The sequence below is a fragment of the Nematolebias whitei genome, chromosome 10 (assembly GCF_014905685.2).
Source record: "Nematolebias whitei isolate Nwh7 chromosome 10, NemWhi1, whole genome shotgun sequence".
Lineage (NCBI taxonomy): Eukaryota > Metazoa > Chordata > Actinopteri > Cyprinodontiformes > Rivulidae > Nematolebias > Nematolebias whitei.
In genome coordinates, this window is record NC_056507.1 from 12604206 (window position 1) to 12622427 (window position 18222).

General features: G+C 38.5%; 1 protein-coding gene across 1 annotated transcript in view; it reads right to left on the reverse strand.

Moving 5' to 3' along the window:
• The window catches only part of ppfibp2b (PPFIA binding protein 2b), a 71217-nt gene that overhangs the window by 13078 nt on the left and 39917 nt on the right, over positions 1-18222 (reverse strand). The window contains 7 exon segments of the mRNA XM_037683366.1: positions 745-813; positions 909-976; positions 1105-1338; positions 1427-1488; positions 4139-4250; positions 9782-9874; positions 10773-11000. Of these exon segments, the coding sequence (XP_037539294.1) occupies positions 745-813; positions 909-976; positions 1105-1338; positions 1427-1488; positions 4139-4250; positions 9782-9874; positions 10773-11000 (866 nt within the window).

Genomic DNA, 18222 nt, shown 5'->3' on the forward strand with positions numbered 1-18222 from the left:
TCTGGCAGCAGAATTTTGAATTAACTGGACTTTTTAAAGAAGTATTTGGACACTCAGATAACAAACCATAGCAATAGTCCAGTCTAGACGTGACAAATGCATGAACCAGTTTTTCTGCACCATTTTTAGATGTTTCTAATTTTATCGATATTACACAGGTGGCAGTTCTGGTAATGTGTTTAATGTGGGGGATAAATGACGTGTCCTGACCAAAAATAACACCAAGATTTTTAACATTAGAGCTGGAGGCCAGATTAATGCCATCCAAGGAGGGCGAAAGACTGAAACATTCATTCCTAAGGTGCTCAGGTCTAAAAACCAAAACCTCAGTCTTGTCTGTGTTCAAAAGCAGAAAATTTAGGGTCATCCAGCTTGTAGTCTAAGTAGTTAAATGATAGAATATACTGTATTTATAAAATAAATATATATAAAATATACTGTATAACAATTTATAAAATAGATCAAAATATGGTGCTGGAGATGCCTCGAATGCTTGCGGCTTGTTGGTTGTGAATATTTTGAAAGGATTTGTCGCATAAACTCTTTTTGACCACGTTTAAAACTCGAGCGTATCTGCGAGGAAACAACCACCAGGAACATCGCAAGATGTTCTGGAGATTCCCTCATCGAGGTTGTTCACCAACTAGTCACAACCCAGTGAGACACTGAAATCTCATTAAATAGATTTCAGCATGTTTCCATTCTATAGTTTGTTAAAGTGACTTGAGGGGATGAAGAACTTACGACGACGATCCGTTCAGGAAACTTGTGTTGCCTGTGCTCAGCAGCGACGTGTCCACGTTGTTCTGAAAACTGCAAGAACCAGGACATGAACTTCACTAACCTATAACATTATGTTTGTTGTGTGTGTACTGCATGTTTGCTGTGAATTATTTTTATTTATTTACCTATAATCCATTTCTCTCTGATAGGGGGAGGAGGAGAGCATAAGTGGAGAAGATCCTCTGGATGACATCTGCACAGAAATAAAGAAATGTCTCATTTTCCTGCAAAAAAAACAGTGACTTAAAAAACATTACTGCTGAGAATTGCTTGAAATCTTTCCAGTTTGTAAGCAGATTATTTATTAAATAATTATTATACCTCTGATCTGATGATGTCAGAGTGTGCTTTGTGTGTGATAGCTTTTAGCTTTAAACTGCTGCTCAGCTCCTCTTCACTGCTCCCTAGCTCGTTAAAACAAATAATTAATGGCAGAATAATGGTTTAACTATAAGAACATAAACAGGTGGAAGTCTCACCATGTGCGAGAGCCATAACATCCCTCATTTTTTTGTATTGGCCCAGCAGAACACTCAACTCCTCTATCCGACGGTCCTGTTGGAACCAAACCCAAATATTACTTCTTTTGAAATGCATTTACAAATACTTAACAGCAGCAGTGTGAGAAAGTGATTTAATTTACCTTTTCGTCATTTGAAGCCAACAAAGACTCCATCCCAACCTTCAGTCTCTGGTATTCCTGGTCTAACAGGAGACACGAAGGAGAAATATGACAAGGATCTGTCAGAACTTTCACCTTGGTTAGTTCACGCCATCTGATGGCGACAGATGTGACAGCTGTGCAAATGCAAACAAACAGGCAAAGCAAATACACAGTGACAGCACGAGTGTTCACACACCATCACCTGGGACAGAGAGCACAGATTTATGAAATGATGCACAGTAACTGAGAAGACGAGCGCCGTCTGAGTCAAAAAGACGAACCTGTACCCAATAAAACAATAAACATCCTTTTAAATCCACACTTAAAGGAAAAGCTTTTCCTTTTTTGTTTAGTGGAGCTACTTTAGCTTTATAATGTGCAAAAAGGGGATGAGTATATTTATATTTATTTTAGTATACCGTATTTTCCGCCGTATACGTTGTTCTACCGTACAAGTCGCATCAGTCCAAATATGTCTAATAAAGTGGAAAAAAAAACATAAATACGTAGCTTCGCTGTATAAGTTGCATCTATTATGCGTCACCGATGACGCGTCGCATTTGTTACGCATCACCGCTGACAACCAGGAAATGTGGGCCTGTGTTGTGCCAAACATCTACTGACTGCCAAATGGCGGCCACAGAAGCATGCACGGGAGGACTAACAAGAATTTAACAAGATTAACACTTAAAAACAATTATTTGCTTGCTTGAAATTATAGCAAAGGTGTGTCTCAGTCTAACTTTTCTTTAATAAATGCACTTTAACGGTCAAATCAGCTGCATTTTCAGAAGTATTTGCTGCCTCGGTGCTCTGGGCGCACGCAGAGGGAGGAAATCATGAAGGTGGAATGGTGCACTTTTCTTCAAAATTTAACAAGATAAGCATCTAAAACAATTGTTTATTTGCTCGACATTATAGTAAAAGGTTTGTCTCAGTTGAACATTTACTTAATAAATGCACTTCAATGATCAAGTTAGCTGCATTTTGCCGGGGCAGTGCAGCAAAATGAAGCTTGCTTGACGGTTGCTGCACGTAAGCTGGAGAAAAGTGTCTATGGCAAGCCGATTGTATCATTAATAGCCACTTTTACCTATTACATGACTCAACGGCATGCCATACTACTCGAATGCCATCTAGTGGCTGAAAATGGTAGTGTTCAATATTTTCAGTCAGAATGAATGAAAACGGTCATATCTCAGCCAAAACCTGGTTTATAAATATGGGAAAAATCCATAAATACGTTGCTTCAGCGTAGAAGTCACAGGGCATACAAATTATGCAAAAAACAGTGACTTGTAGGCCGAAAAATACGGTAATTTAAAATCACTTGGCACTAAAATTGAAATGCTCTAGCTGAATTAAACTGTCAAACAATTGTTAAGTGTTTGGAAAAGCACAATCATGTCAGGTTGACTTTAAACAATCAGAGAAATAATAAACTCTCAAATGAATTGCCCATCACTATGCCAAGCGTTACTGCACTCAGCCGTTTGTTTTATTTATTTACTGACATAAACTCTGCCGTATTGCACAGTTAGAGGTTCCATGCTTTGTTTGTTGTTGTTTGCAGCTGGTCACTAACGTGTTTTTCTGCAACACTGACAAACTATATGTAATCCTTCAAGTATATTATCAAAATTAGTCAAAATCTTTACACATATTTGTAATTATTTTAAAAAATCTAAAGGTCAATATGTAAAGATCGATGAATCTGAGCCTCGTCTTCTGTAATGAGGGCATTTCTAGGCAGACCAAGAAATCTTTGTGGGTATCAAAGGTTTCATCTAAGTTGTAACCCATATTTTTTGAATTCATTAATCTGATCTAAGGCTAATTCCCCTACACCATCATGTTAATATTCATGGTTTATGCACATCTTTTTATTGATGACTTGCTACACTGGTAACTGTGTGGATGTGAGGGGAAAAAGAAGGTGTATGCGTTGAGGAACATCATCTCAGCTAGAGCTAGATTTATGATATGAAACAGGATGCAACGCATACGCACGCACAAACCCACACCCACACCCCCCACCCCCCCCCACCCCCCCCCCCCCCCCCCACACACACACACACACACTTCCTTTGCTTGACAGGATATTAAAAAGTGGCCCTGCTGTGGTTTTATGTTGCATTTAATGCAGCCAGTGGGAGTTCAGTCATTTTCAGCATAAAACAATGTTGTACAATTAAATAAGATTTCTACTTATATGAACTTGAAGACACATTATTTAAGATATGTGAATTTAAAAGGATGCAGAGAGTTGTTGCACCTTGTAATGTTTTGTTCAGACACACACAGACACAATCTTTGGTCCAATTTCTAATCAAACGCATGCTCAAGGATCTACATTTTTATGTTTCCAGTTTGCTTAAGTCTGATCTTTAAATCAGAACATGAATAAACTGAAAGTTCATCAGTCAAATGGATAAAATGGCGGGAAAAAGGAGTTTGGTTTGAAGTTGGACCAGTGAGAACAGCAAGCAGATGCCTTACATTTGTTAATCAGCTGCTTGATATACACCTCCTCTACAGCAGAGGGCAGCAGGGAGTCAAGAACAGTCATAGTTCATGTCAGACATGATGGACATAATGTGACAATAATGTGAGCTGACAGACAGGAGTATCGCTGGCCGTCTCTCACACATCAGCACTGACAGATGTGGATCTGTCGTGGTTCGTCAGTACCTCGCTCTGCGCTGTCGTTGGTGCTGCCGCCTCTGGCCAGCAGCTGGGTCTGCAGGCCCTCGATCTCAGAGTCTTTGGAGGACAAGAGCTGCTGCAGATCAGAGATTTCCACCTGTGGATGAAAACAAAGTGGATGACTGTGAACTGACACGGTCTTCCACGTCACTGAATATCACAGCTTATACATGTTTAGGGCAACGTAGCAAACTGTTCTCTTAAAAATGATTTATTAGATGTAGATGACTAATGGGCTGGCGGTCGATGACATGATTACACCTGAACGTGTCACAAAAATCACCCAGAACTCATTCAAAAGATTAAATCATCATTTATTTGCATAACTGGAGTAAATAAACTTTAACTGGCCTTGTGCTACCCCCCTGCCTTAAAATGTTTAACGCTATAAACGATATGTGCTTTAAAAAGGATCTCGTCAATCAGAAATTTTGTTCCCGAAAAAAATGATTTGACTTATATTTTATATTGACCACCTAATATTGACAAAAAAAAAAAAGAATTTGATTAACTTTTACCTGCAATTTTTATTTACTAATAAGAAAAAAACTACACTAAATTAGAGCTGATTATAAAAAACCTTCATTCCTGTAACGGTTTGTAACATTTGTAGATTCATAAATTTGTATTTGTAGTAAATATATGTAAAGCAGTTTGACTGTGTTCAGGGGTTGTGTGCATTTTCTTAAATTTATGTTTTTTCAATTTTTTTTAAATTTAATTACCAACCGGTTGCAGGTGTTTGAAGCTGCTGCAGACGACAGGTGTCAAGAGACAGGTGTGTGGTTATAAATGCAAACCTGCGGCTGCTTTCATTTAAATAAGTGACACCTTTAGACGTCTGCAGCAAACAAGGGAGTGAGCAAAACAGAATGAATCGAAGAACCCGCAGAATTATTTCAATCAAAGTTAGGACTAATATGACAGAGACGAAAGTGAAAAACTCTGGCTAGAAAGCACTTCAAAGTCAGAACTTAACAGAACTCGATTAAAATATTCAACAAAATGGAGACAAAAGCACCAAAGTTACACAAACACAGCTTTTGCATTAAAGATACTCATTGCAACAACCAACAGAAATTCATAAAGAAATCAAGTCAGAACAATTTTTTTAATTTCAAAATGATGGGTAATGTGTCCTTAAATTTAAAAGCACTAAAACAAATTTGGGAATGGTTTAATCTGACCTCTTGTGACTCTTTACTTATAGAAACATCTGGAGTGACTGAAAACAGTTGAGCTGTGGCGACCACCGAAGAAGAGAAGTTTGGGATGCAGAAGTTTGACAGTTATGATTTATGCTCTGATTGGTTAAATAAAGTATAGATATAGGGTTGTAAGCTCAATCATCCAGGTAGATAACAAAAAACAGGTTAAATCTTCCACTTTAAGTGAAAAACATTTCGTCCCCCATCCAGAGGACTTCCTCAGTCTACGGCCTGCCAAACAGATCTGTCCCATAGGTAGTCAGGTAGGCCATAGACTGAGGAAGTCCTCTGGATGGGGTATGAAACATTTCTCACATAAATAAACTGGTCCAGATTACACAATTTAACCTTTTGTATTATAAATTATAGATATGTTTTTAAGCAATCTAAATTGAAACACTTTTGAAAACAGGATGTATTTCACCCACTTTGCTGGAAAATACAACATAAGACAAATTTGCTGGGTTATAAACTTAACGAGCAGAAGTATCACATACGGCACATTATTTGCCCGTCCACAGACTATTATACGGCAATCTATAGCGATCCCCTGGACAAGCAAAGACCTTGTATACACTTAGACCTTGATTTGTGACCTATAAACAAGGATGATAAAAAGTGTATGCGACACTCCGTCTAGTGATCATACATACAGTATGAGTATCAAGTTTTGTTTAATTATCTTGAGCACATCAGAAGTTATGGGTTATTAAAAAGAAAGTTAACGGACGGACAGAGACTGTATCATAACAAATCTGCCATTCCATGGGCGAATAAAATAAAAACTAAAATAAAAAATTGCCCAAGATTCTACGCTTGTCTGATTCTGCCATTTTTGTTTATTTACAGACTGGAGGAAACTCAAACTGCTCCATCAGGATGACTTGTTCTCTAACACAGTTTGCAATGAGTACCTTTAACTTCTTATATAAAATGTGCATTGCATGCAAACTTGCATCAAAAAGGACAGACTGCAACAGCGAGGGAAGGAGAACAGATTTTCATTCTGTCGGCCTCTGAACACTAAAGCTTAATAAATATTGAAAAGTTTTATTGTCCAATTCTATCTCAAGACAAAACAAGAAGGGAAAAGGAGGACATGCTGCAAACTTCATGTGTGAGTGCTAAAAGAAGAGGCATTCAGAAATCTCAGCCTAATCAGAGACAAAAAATAAATAAAAGCTAAAGCGAGAAGAGGGAAGAGCAGGAGGAAGAGGAGGCACCTGTGCGCTGCGCCAGCGCTCCTCCCAGTGCTGCTTCTCCAGCTGTGTGTGCTCCACAGTCAGCTTGAGGCTGGACAGCTGGGTCATGAGCGACTGGTAACACACATGGAGAGAATAAGAGATGGAGAGCTAGAGAGAGAGAGGACGACAGGAAGAGGGTAATGATGGGGGGAGGAGAAGAGCGGAAAATAAAGAGAAGAGAGCGAGTCACGGATAGGAGTCAATAAAGAAGAAAAGAAGATGGAGAGAGAGTAAAAGAGGAGGAAGGGAGGATTGTAAGCAGTGAGAAGCAACAGCAGTGTGACCTTCAAATAAACCAGCAATATGCAAAGTGTTAGGAGGGATCAGGCTCATTTTTACAGTTTAATTAATTTTTGTCAGCAAAACGTTTCAAATCTATGACGGCAGAGTAAATACATTCATGCAACTGAAGGGAAATATGAATAAATAATTAAAAACAGCGTCACTAATTATACAGTAGTCCCTCGTTTATCACTGGGGTTTCTGTTCTCAGTCCCCCGTGATAAATGAAAAACCGCAAAGTAGGTATAGTAGTACATAGGTAGGCATTTTAAACCCTTCACACTCTTGCAATAATCTAAATACTGTTTCTAAACTCTAAATGCTCTAAAAGAGCACAGCACGTCATGATCTCCGCTCTCTCTGCCACCGGCCAGCGCCCTTGGTCACGCCCACTTCTTTGCTGCAGAGCAGAATCGACATGCTGCAGGAGCTAAATAATTTTAAAAGATTTATTTTAAATTAAAAAATTCCATGCCAACCGTGCGACTTATCCATCAATCAGCCAAATGTGTGTCATGTCCAATCTTACTTTGAAAAACCGCGAAAGAGTGAGTCCGTGAAAGTCGAACCGCGAGGTAGCGAGGGACTACGTACACGTTTTTTATTGTTAATAAGTGAAGTACGAGCAGCAGCATTTTGTAATAGAGACGAGCAACGTCACGCCACTTCCTCCTCCTCCAAATAGTTACCCCGTGCTTTTAGGAGAAAACAAGTGATGTAAAACTGCTGGTGTCAAAAGTGAAAATAAAAGTGGTCTTGTTGCATTTTGCTTGGCAAAAATGTAAAAAAAAAAAATCAGTTTGTGTTTTTATTTTCTTCTATTAAAGCAGGGCAATAAAACGGGAGACTTGTGGCTTCAGTCCAGCTGCAGAGGGCAACATGTGGCAGCCATTTTATTTTGTGTATGGAAGTCATCACTGTAGAGCTGACATCTCTACGCCTGGCCTGACCTGAATTCGGGGCGGGCCAGGCCATGATAATGTGCTGGATGGGTGGGCTGGGTCGGGCTTTTGGCCTCGATCCAATTATATGGCAAGATGACTTGCCATACAGTCCAACTATATGGCAACATGGCTTGCCATACTATACCAGCCGCACATGGCCATTTCACTGCGAGCTGACTGGCCTTGAAAGAGGTAAAATAAAGTTCAGTTAAGCTTCAGATGGGACTGTACTGCCAGGAAGCGATCCATCACCCAAATGGATGTTCATTCAGCCGCTGCACTCAGCGAACGCGCGTGGTCGATAACCCAAACAGGTGAGATCCAAAAGCAGACATGTAGATCAGGGTTCGTGTCTGAATAATGCAGAATGCAGGCAGAAGCAGGGAGTTCTTTGACGGCCATGAAAGGACAAACACCCCCTCAGCTCCAATCTTCTGCCCCTTTTATTCACCCGCTCACTTCTGCCGACCACTAATAATTATAAAACAGTCAAAGCTTAATTAAAAATTTTTTGTTGTTCGGGTTCGGACCTGTAATTACCGTTAATTCGTCGGGTCGGGTGGGGTTCAGAAATTATGGCTACGGGCTGGGGCTCGATTGGATTTTTTGGGCCTGTATGCAACTCTACATCACTGTATCAAAACATAAATACAATCAAGCGTGTAAAAACCAGAGGTTAATTTTATTAAACTTACTTGTTTTGGAGACATTTTCAATAGAACAGATCTTTATAACAAGTTAAATTATTTAAACAATTTTGCAGATACTAGGTAAACCACCTTAAAGAATGCTGCCTAACAGTTTACTGTAATGTGCACTCATAAACGACAGTCAAAATAGCAAATTAAAGCAACTTAATAAAAGAAAAACATGATAACTGTGAGTTGGGTGTTTTCTATTGACATTAAATAATTGCTTGCCTGCCGTATTTTCTGAATCACCATATTAGGAGTTTCATTCACCTACCGTCAAAGTGGCAGGATTGCTTCCCCCAAAAGGAGGTGGGAACTTTGCCACTCCACTTTAGATTAATAAATTACAAGGGAGGTTAGTTAACAATAATAATTAATAAAACAAGCGGTATGCCGATGTCTCCCGTTGCAGAGGGATTTGAATAGTGAACGTTTATAGTTTAAGAGATTTGTGTTTTTCTGGACTAGAAGAGGGAATGTAAGTAAATCTTAATGTTTTTGGTACTTTGTACAAGATATTCAAATGGGTAGGAGTTACACTGTGGAGGAGAAGACAGTTTTTTGTTTTCTTTTGCCTTGTCCCTTGCGGTGCAGTGACGGATCCTGGTGAGTGGAGGGATCCATTTTATCCACCATCAGGTGCAATGGCAGAGGGAGGGGGTGGCCAATGGTGGCCTTTGAATACAAGCACAAGTATGCTGGGGTGTCCATTTTGGATTTGGACTTAAACTATTTTTTTCTTATGTATATATGCTGCCACACACAAAAAAAATGGAAGTCAGTACCTCACTTATTTTTCAAGTTACGTTCACAACACATATGGACAGAGGGTTTTTCCATTTCCGCCTCTTCGCTCTGCAGGGACTTGTAAGTTTTGATGGTGAGGATACAGAGCTCACACTGCATCAGGCATGATCAATAAAAGTAAAACATGGTCTGTCAGGTTATAAAGGGTTTCTGTAAGGATTGAAAACAGAAGGGAGAAACCCAGCCACCATTCTAACCTACCATACATCTTTTACTTTACTTCCTGCTGATCCTTGTCAGTTTATTGGCTTGGAGCAGAAACCTCCTGCCATTTTTACTAGAAATCTAACAGCGAGGAACTGACAGCTGTAAACACTGTTGCCTCTTATTTTCTGTAACTCTGTGAATTATTACCTTAAAGACAAAAAAGTGAACATCTTTTTTCTCTCACAGCTCTTCCTGTTAAACATCAACATGTGATGTTTATACCCATAAAAGCGTAGCGGTGTACCTTGGTGGCTCTGAGTTTCCTCTCATACTGGCTCTTTTCTCCCTCCAGCTCCTCCACTTTGCTCTTCAGCTGCTTAACTTCCTGTACCAAATCCTGCAGGAAAACCAAATCTATGTTTTAGGTAAACAACACATTATGCCAACTAGCACAGGTGTTACAAATAGAAAAAGCATCCAAATCTCAGGAGCTTGTCAACAGCCCTGGAACGTATGCATGCCAACACATGAACAGTAGGGGAATTAAACACCAGGTTCAAACTCAGTGCAGTTATAAGAAGTCTCCAGGTTTGGACAGAACTGTGGTTAATAAAGGAAACACGATCCTCCTGAAACAAACACCACAAAGTGCAGTTATCAACAGGCAGGAAAAGGATGAACCCAGAACACGATTGGAAGGCTTTCAGACTACACATCTAACAGCCGATCGTTATCTCTGTCTGAGGGAAACCTTGAAAAGGACTACTTCTTGGTACATGACCCATCCACCTGGTCAGAGCAGGAGGAAGCAGACATAAAACTTGGTTAGTAAGTGGAAGAAGAGTTGCCATGCAAACAAACTACATTTGATCACATAAAAACACAATGCTGACCCAAGACTTTTAAAATATATAAATAAAAAAGGAAAGACAATTCATGATCAAGTTGAGTTATGTTCCAAATGCTCCAAACTGTTGAGGAGTAAAAGACAGAAAGATTCCCGAGTGTGGCCCCTCTAACAGACGTCAAACCGTTCAAAGGATTTGCAGCTCCTCAAACGGAGTGGAAGCATTTGGAAAACCAATCGAACGTGTTCATTTCTGCAGGGACCAGAGCAGAGCACCACCCCCCCGCATCCTGCAGCACACATACAGACACTCTGCACATTAGAAGTTGTTAGTTTGATTCTGTGGGAAACTCCAAAGACTTGGTGGTGCATGGACGGGTTAAGAAGTAAGAGAAGAGGAGAGGGAATGATGGGGGGCAAGGTGAGTTCATCCTTCAAGTCTCCCTACGTGAACAGTCTGTCCTCCTTTGTGTTTCCAGGGTTCTGGGGCATTCAGGCTCAGGTCTGAGCCAGCTGACCCGTCAGGAGGACTGCAGCCCTGGGCTGGTGGGCCTCCGGGCTCCCCCTGCTGAGTCTCCTTCTCCTCCAGGGCCCGTTTCTCCTGGATGCGAGTGTTGATCTCCTCCTGAAACTTGCACATCTGCTCCTGGAGCTCACTGATGAGGTTTACTACACACTGGGAGGGATGGAGGTCAAACGAAAGGTGGCAGAAGGTGTGAAATTGTGAGATGAGAGGAACGAAAGAGAAATAAATGGAAGTTAAGTGTGAAGATAGGAGAAGAAAGAGAAGTGGATAATCAGACAAACGTTTCTTAGTCTGTACAGAGAAAAGATGTTATCACCGCTGGCTGCTGATACAATAGAAACTTTAAAAACACATGAATGATCTAAACAATAGGAATAAAGCGTGAACAACATGGGGTGCATCAACGTCCCCCACCGATGAGGGATTTGAACAGTGAATGTTTATAGTTTTAGAGATGAGTGTTTTTTTTTTTTTTGACTGGAATTGAACAGGGAATGTAAGTAAACCTTAATGTTTTGAGGGCAAGATGTTCAAGTGGGTAGACATTGCACCGTGTAAAAGACAAGAGGTAGTTTTATTTATTTTTTACTATTTTGTTTGTCCGTGGTGTGACAGAGTGACAAATCCTGGTGAGTAGATGGAGCAATTTTATCCAGCAGGGGTGGAATAAGGGGGTGGCCAAAGGTGGCCATGGCCACCTAGATTAATCTTCGGCCACACCAATCATTTGAGGACACTATACTTTTAAGCAATATGAAAACTAATAAGCATTTTCCTCAAATGATTGAGGTGGTTGGTTTATACATATATATGGTGGCGGTGGCCATCTTGAATTTCTTTGTGGCAACCCAATTTTCGATAGTGTCCTTGTTTATGCCTAGCTGCAGCCACACACCAAAATAGAAGTCAGTACTTTGCTTATTGTTCAAGTTATCGTGCTCAAAACATGCACAGATGAAGAAAGGGTATATCCAATTCAACCTCTCCGCTCCACACGGGGAACAATAAAGACCTGGCACTTCTTGAACAAATGAATACTGTCTGCCACCATTTGTTGCTCATACAGTAAAAACAACATTTGTGCAATCTCATGCAATATCATTGGGCGTTATCTTCAGAGTATGCATTGTGAATGACCCTCAGCTACTACCACACTACATTTTAGCTCAAAATATCTGTTAAACTGACTGAGTTATAGTCATTTTTGTGTTTATTTTTCAAGGACAGCTGGCTGTGGCAGTCATCTTGAATTGCTCAAAAAGTTAATTAGGTGTATGTGTACTTTGTGGACAAAAGCATTATTGTCCAGCTTCACCTTTTGTTGGTGGGTGATAATCGTAAAACATAAATAATAACAGCAAAACTTTGATCAAACAAAGGCATTGCTAAATTTGAGAATCAGAAGGGATTTTTAAAAAGTGCTAAATCAGTATCTGCAGGACAAACAACAACACATTACAAACTAAGTGGAAGCTTCCCTAAACATTATCACATCTATTTTAATCCAATTTAATATTTCCAACCTGTAGTTTAAAAAAAGTGTGTTGTGAGAACATGCAAAACAGCTTGGAGGCAGCTGCAAGTCAGGCATCAGGCCTCCCCATCTCACATTGCTGGAATAGTGCGAGACACAGATATGTGTTCAAATATGCAACAGGACACAATGCGAGTCTTTGTGCTCCACTTCAGCCTTGTGACGGCTGGCAGGGCAGGAGCAAGGAGCCTGTTATCAGGTTTTTCTGGGGTCAGCGGAGAATGCACACCGTCCAGTAGAGTTGGAGCTGCAGACAGAAACACATCCTGCCAGCTAAAACTGGAAAAAAGTTGTTACAAACGAGGTGTGTTCTTTAGACCAACTGCACGCTAATGATTCAATAAATCACTGTGACATGTTAAAGGGACCAGATTGTGCTAATTTACAGGAACTAATTTCTTGGAAGTTATTGCTGCACCACCACTATCTCCCTGCAGCAGAAGTCACTATGAGCATGTTTTCATGAAATGATATTTTCACTATTTGTACATTTAAACCACAGGAAACATTGGAGTTTAGCTTGCACTACTGTTGAGATGTAAAGACGTTTAATAGTTTAAATCAGGTCTTTCTATGATTTCTGTATTTTAAAATAGCTCTGGCATGCTGGTTTATGACAACAATGAGGATTACCTTGGTCTAAATTCTCTGGTTGGCATGTAGTAACCCCACCTTTGGTATCAAGGTGATTAAAAATCTTTTAAATGTAAAGTCAAGTTAGACCGAGCAGAAACAAGACCAAGACCAATTTCAGAAAATACATTAACTCAAGTTAGATACCCAACATCTTTTCTTGGTCACAGGTTCCTCAACAAGAGTTTGATTGGTCTCATTTGACCGTTCTCTGTTGTGCTTTCGACATCATAATCAAAGATTACTGAAAAAATTCAAATGATAAAAGTATTTTACGTTTCACATATCATCTTGGGGGCCAGATAAGATGTCAACGAGGGCAACATTTGGCCTGAAGCTTGACACGTGAACAAGACCAGATGAGCAGCAGTGGATGGACAAATAAAACCAGACGTATTCAAGCACATAAAATAATACATAGCTTTTTTTACACAAAGGATGTGATAAACTCCAGAGAAAATGTAAAGATCACATCCAAGCATCATGAAAATCAAGGTTAGATCATCAAACTCCAGACCTCATGCCTGGAGAGCAGTCTTTTGACAGTTGGCAGAAAGTTTTTATTTGTGGTCTTAGTGTCGTTTCCTGAGGTGAAAGTGTTCTGCCCTCAGGAATGCTCAGATAGGATGTCTGTCATTCCTCCTGCCAGCCCACTGGAGCCTCGCAGCTGTTACTAAGCGCACGCACACTGGTGGATTAGTTGGGAGTTTGTACAAAATTAGGCAAACATGTTATTAAACCAACTAAACACTAACCTGTCAGTAAAAACAGCTTTGTCTGGTACAACTGGTGTCTTTTATGTAGAGAAAGTTCATGGTTAAAAAATAAAATAAAATACTGAACCAGCCTTAAAATCAGGCTGTAGAAATAATTTAAACATGATGAATCTGCATTACTGAATAAACAAGTAATTACTGGAGTTAAACCTGAAATCTGAATGTTTTTATTGCCTTTAACAAGCAGTCTGTTGGCTGAATAAAGTATAAGAGGTGGGTTTTGGTTCATGCTTATGAAGTGTTCACACTATTGTGATCCATTTTTCTTCCATAAGTTTTTCAGCATCTTTCTCGTTGCACAATTTTTGTGCTACTTCAACAAATCATATATCAAAATGTTCAGCTCATTCAGGAGACGGGTGCTTGACTTTTATTAGTACAACTTTAGCATTTGGAAATATTTCGCTTTTTCTGTCATTTTTGTCTCATAGAAAAAGAATTGAGCTCATTTCACATCCTTCAAATTTTTAGATCTGTTTACAACCTTTTACTGCTCCTTTCACAATTTGTTCTGCTTCAGCCTCTTTCAGCTTCCTTGGGCAAATTTAAACTGTTTTCAGATAATTTCAGCTTTTTTCAGCTTTTTTCTGATAATTTCAGCTTTTTTCATTTACGTTTCTTTCGTCATATAATTGGGCAAACATTCTTTCTGCTTTTTTCTGCTAATTTAAGCTTGTTCTACCTTTTCAGCTAGATTTTTAGCCTTTTTTTTTTTTAGCTAATTTAAGCTGTTTTCAGATAAATTTAAGTTTTCAACTACTTTCAGCCTAATTAACTTCTTTATGCTAATTTCAACTTGTTATGCTCCTTTCAGCTTTGTTATGTTAGTTTCAGCCTTTTCTGCTCTCTCAGCTAATATTTAGCTCTTTTGATACACATTTTAACATTTTCAGCTAATTCCACTTTTTTTTTTTTTTAGCTCATTGCAGTTCTTTCCACTTCTTTCAGGTAGTTTAAGCTTCTTTCTGCCATTTCAGCTACTTTTCATCTATTTTTAAAGCTAATTTCAGCTTCTTCTTTTTAAAGCTGATATCCTATTTTTGTGCTCATTACTGCTTCTTTAAACCCGATTCAGCAAATATGTGTTCTTTCTGCTTTCTTCTGCTAATTTAGGCTTGTTCTTCCATTTCAGCTCCAATTCATGCTTTAAAAAAAACAACAAAAAAAAAACAAAAAAAAAAACCTTAATTTCAGCTGTTTTTCTGCAATTTCTTCAGCAATAAGCATTCACACTGCATTTTTGTAGGAAATGCAATGTCTCTAATTTGTATTAAGATAATTTCAGACAGAACAGACTGAGGTTCATGCATGGTGATGTCTTAGTTTTAGTAATTTAGTAATGCTAGCAGTATAAATTGGAAAGGACAAAAATGTTGATATCTTTACTGCTTTGAGTGAGCCTGAAACACCTGGACATTTATTTATTTTGGAGGATTATTTGCTGAACTTCTTTTAATTAAAAAAGGGGGGGAAATGGTTCACCTGTAAATGTGCCAAACTTAGCCATGTAAGCTAGTATCCATGTGCAGTTTCTATAAAGTTGATGGTATAACAATACAAATAATAAATAAATACAAACACATAAACAACAACACACACGAGCTAACTCGTGAGTCAGAAAAAAATAAGATACACAAAAAATAAAGCAAGCAGTAACACGGAGGTTACCAAACCACTGAAACCACATAAACCACTGACTTAGAGAACAAATAGCTCCACCAAGGCCAATAAACCAGATCAGTCTTCAGATGTCCTACAACTTCATGTAACAGATTAAATATTTACGTATGGTCACAGTGCCATCCTGCAGGATATTTTATTTGTTAAGATCCTGCACGTTCACTTTGTGCCTGCACCTTGATCCTTTCATTTCTGGTCCTAGCCGCCTTCCTGTAGCTACCCATCAGGTTATACTCTTGTCTTTTCTGTCTGTTTTGGTTCTTTTCATCATGCTGCTTCTCTTCCTTCTTATCACGCTTCATTTGTTTGAGTGTGCGAGCTCAGTATGGGCCCCTGCATGTCAAAAATGCTGCATCGTGTTTATTCTATCAAAGCATGGCCCCGAATGCTTCACGATAGCTTCGAACAAGCATCCACACATGGCCAAACCACGGTGGCAGCTTCAGTATCTGTTATGCCAGAGAGAAGCAAAATAATTTAAAAATACAAGAAAGGCCGCCTAACTACACAAGGGTGGAGCACGTCTATGTTGTGATCCATTTTTCTTCCAAAGATTCTCGTCCCCCAGTGTTCAAACTATTTCAACAAATCATAAATCAAAACTCTTTCAGGACAAGCCTGCTATGACTTTTGGTATTGGTGCAACTTTAGCTTTATGAAATATTTAGCCTTTTCTGCAATTTTTTCTCTCATAATAAATGAATTAAGCTCATTTTACATCCTGCAAATTTTCAGATCTGTTTACAACCTTTAACTGCTCTTTTCACATTTTTTCTTGTTCAGCTTCTTTCAGCTTCCTTGTGCAAATTTAAACATTTTTTCAGCTACTTTCAGCTGTTTTATGCTCCTTTCAGATTCTTTCTACTAACTACAACATTTTTCTTCTTCTTCTTCCAACTTCATTCTGCTAATATCAGCTTGTTATGCTCCTTTCAGCTTATTTCTGCAAACTTCAGATTTTTCTACTATTTCAGCTACTATTTATTAGTTTTTATGCTAATTAAACTTTTTTCAGCCTAATTCAGCAAAAATGTGCTCTCTCCACTTCCTTCTTGTAATTTCAGCTTCTTTCTACCTATTTAGCTACAAAGTACTTTTCAGCCGTTTTATAGCTAATGACAGCTTTTTTCAGATAATTTCTACTTTTTATGCTCATTTCTGCTTCTTTCAGCCTAATTTCCAAATGTGTTCTGCATTCTTCTGTTAATTTAAGCTTGTTCTGCCTTTTTAGATTTTTTTTTAGCTAATTTCAGCTGTTTTCAGATAAATTCAAGTTTTTTGTGGTAACCTGCTACTTTCAGCCTAATCAACTTTTTTCTGCTCCTTTCAGCTTTGTTTAGCTAGTTTCATCTTTTTCTGCTATTTCAGCTACTATTTAGCTGTTTTATGCAAATTTTAGCTTTTTCAAGTAATTTCCCATTTTTGCTCATTTTAGCTCGTTCCACCTCCTTCTCATAGGTTAAGCTTTTTTTCCTGCTTTTTTGGCTACTTTTTAGATGTTTTTTTTGTTGTGGCTAATTTTAGCTTCTTTTTTTCAACTCATTTTCTAATTTTTGAGCTCATTCTGCTTACCAGTATTTAAACCTACTGATAATTCAGCAAATATGTGTTCTTTCTGCTTTCTTCTGCTAATTTAGGCTTGTTCTTTCATTTCAGATACATTGCAGCCTGTTTTTCTTTGATTAATTTCAGCTGTTTTTCAGCAAGTTCTTCTGCAATAAGCATTTACACTGTATTTTCGTAGGAAATGCAATTTCTCTAGTTTAATGGACATTCTCTGCATAAGAAGCAGACGTCTTAATTTGGGTATTTTTATTTTGAGCAGCATTTACTGGCCATGAAGTGCCATATAGACACCCACGACAGAAACAACAGTTTATGTAATTTAGTCACCTCATATAAACAGATTTTAAGGCAACTACTATTTTGGATATCCTAAAATTTTCAGAAATTACATCATAGTTTCTATAAGTTGCATTGTTTTAAAGTTGTTCACTGCAAAGCCAGCAGATTCACATCAAAGTCTTAAAGTCATATACAAAAGCCAAACAATATTTTATTTATACGGATGTGAATTCAGGTACGGAAAATTTGCGACTGGGTGCAACCTACATGCGTTTGTTTACCTACAGAAACAACAGAAGTGACTGAAACAAGTTATTCTGTATTTACACTCATATTTGTTGAGTAATTTATGTTAGTGTTAAACTAGAGCTGAAATGTTGAAACAGTAAACTTGTCTAGAAGTTTTGCAAAAACTGAGGTTTTGAATGCTGAGCTCTGTCTTTTTGGCAACCGCACAGCTTAATATTTACTCTTGACATCTGTCGTACTCGATCTTTAGTCTTATATTTTCACCTAAACATCTTCTCTGAGATCCTACGCTTGTCTGATTCTGATTTGTTTACCTGCGCAGACTATGACCAGCTTAACGTAGGTCAGTCACGCAACTCGAGCTCCCATGCGGCTTTGGGCTAATTCAGACGAGTGATTTGTTTTCAAGGAGCGTGGAGCCTCATTTCTGAATTGCATAACAAAATATGTGGAGTAAATCCTTTCAGACTGCACCACCTTAAGTAGCTCAAGACTACTTTTTCATGCTTAACAATGAGTACCTGTAATCATTGGTAAAAAAAAAAAAATCTAAAAGGAAACGAGTCTACTTTTAGTTTTAATCATGTCATTCAACTGTATGATTGTTGAACAAAAAAGGTTGAATCATGTCATCTGGACTTCGTTTTTTTTGTTA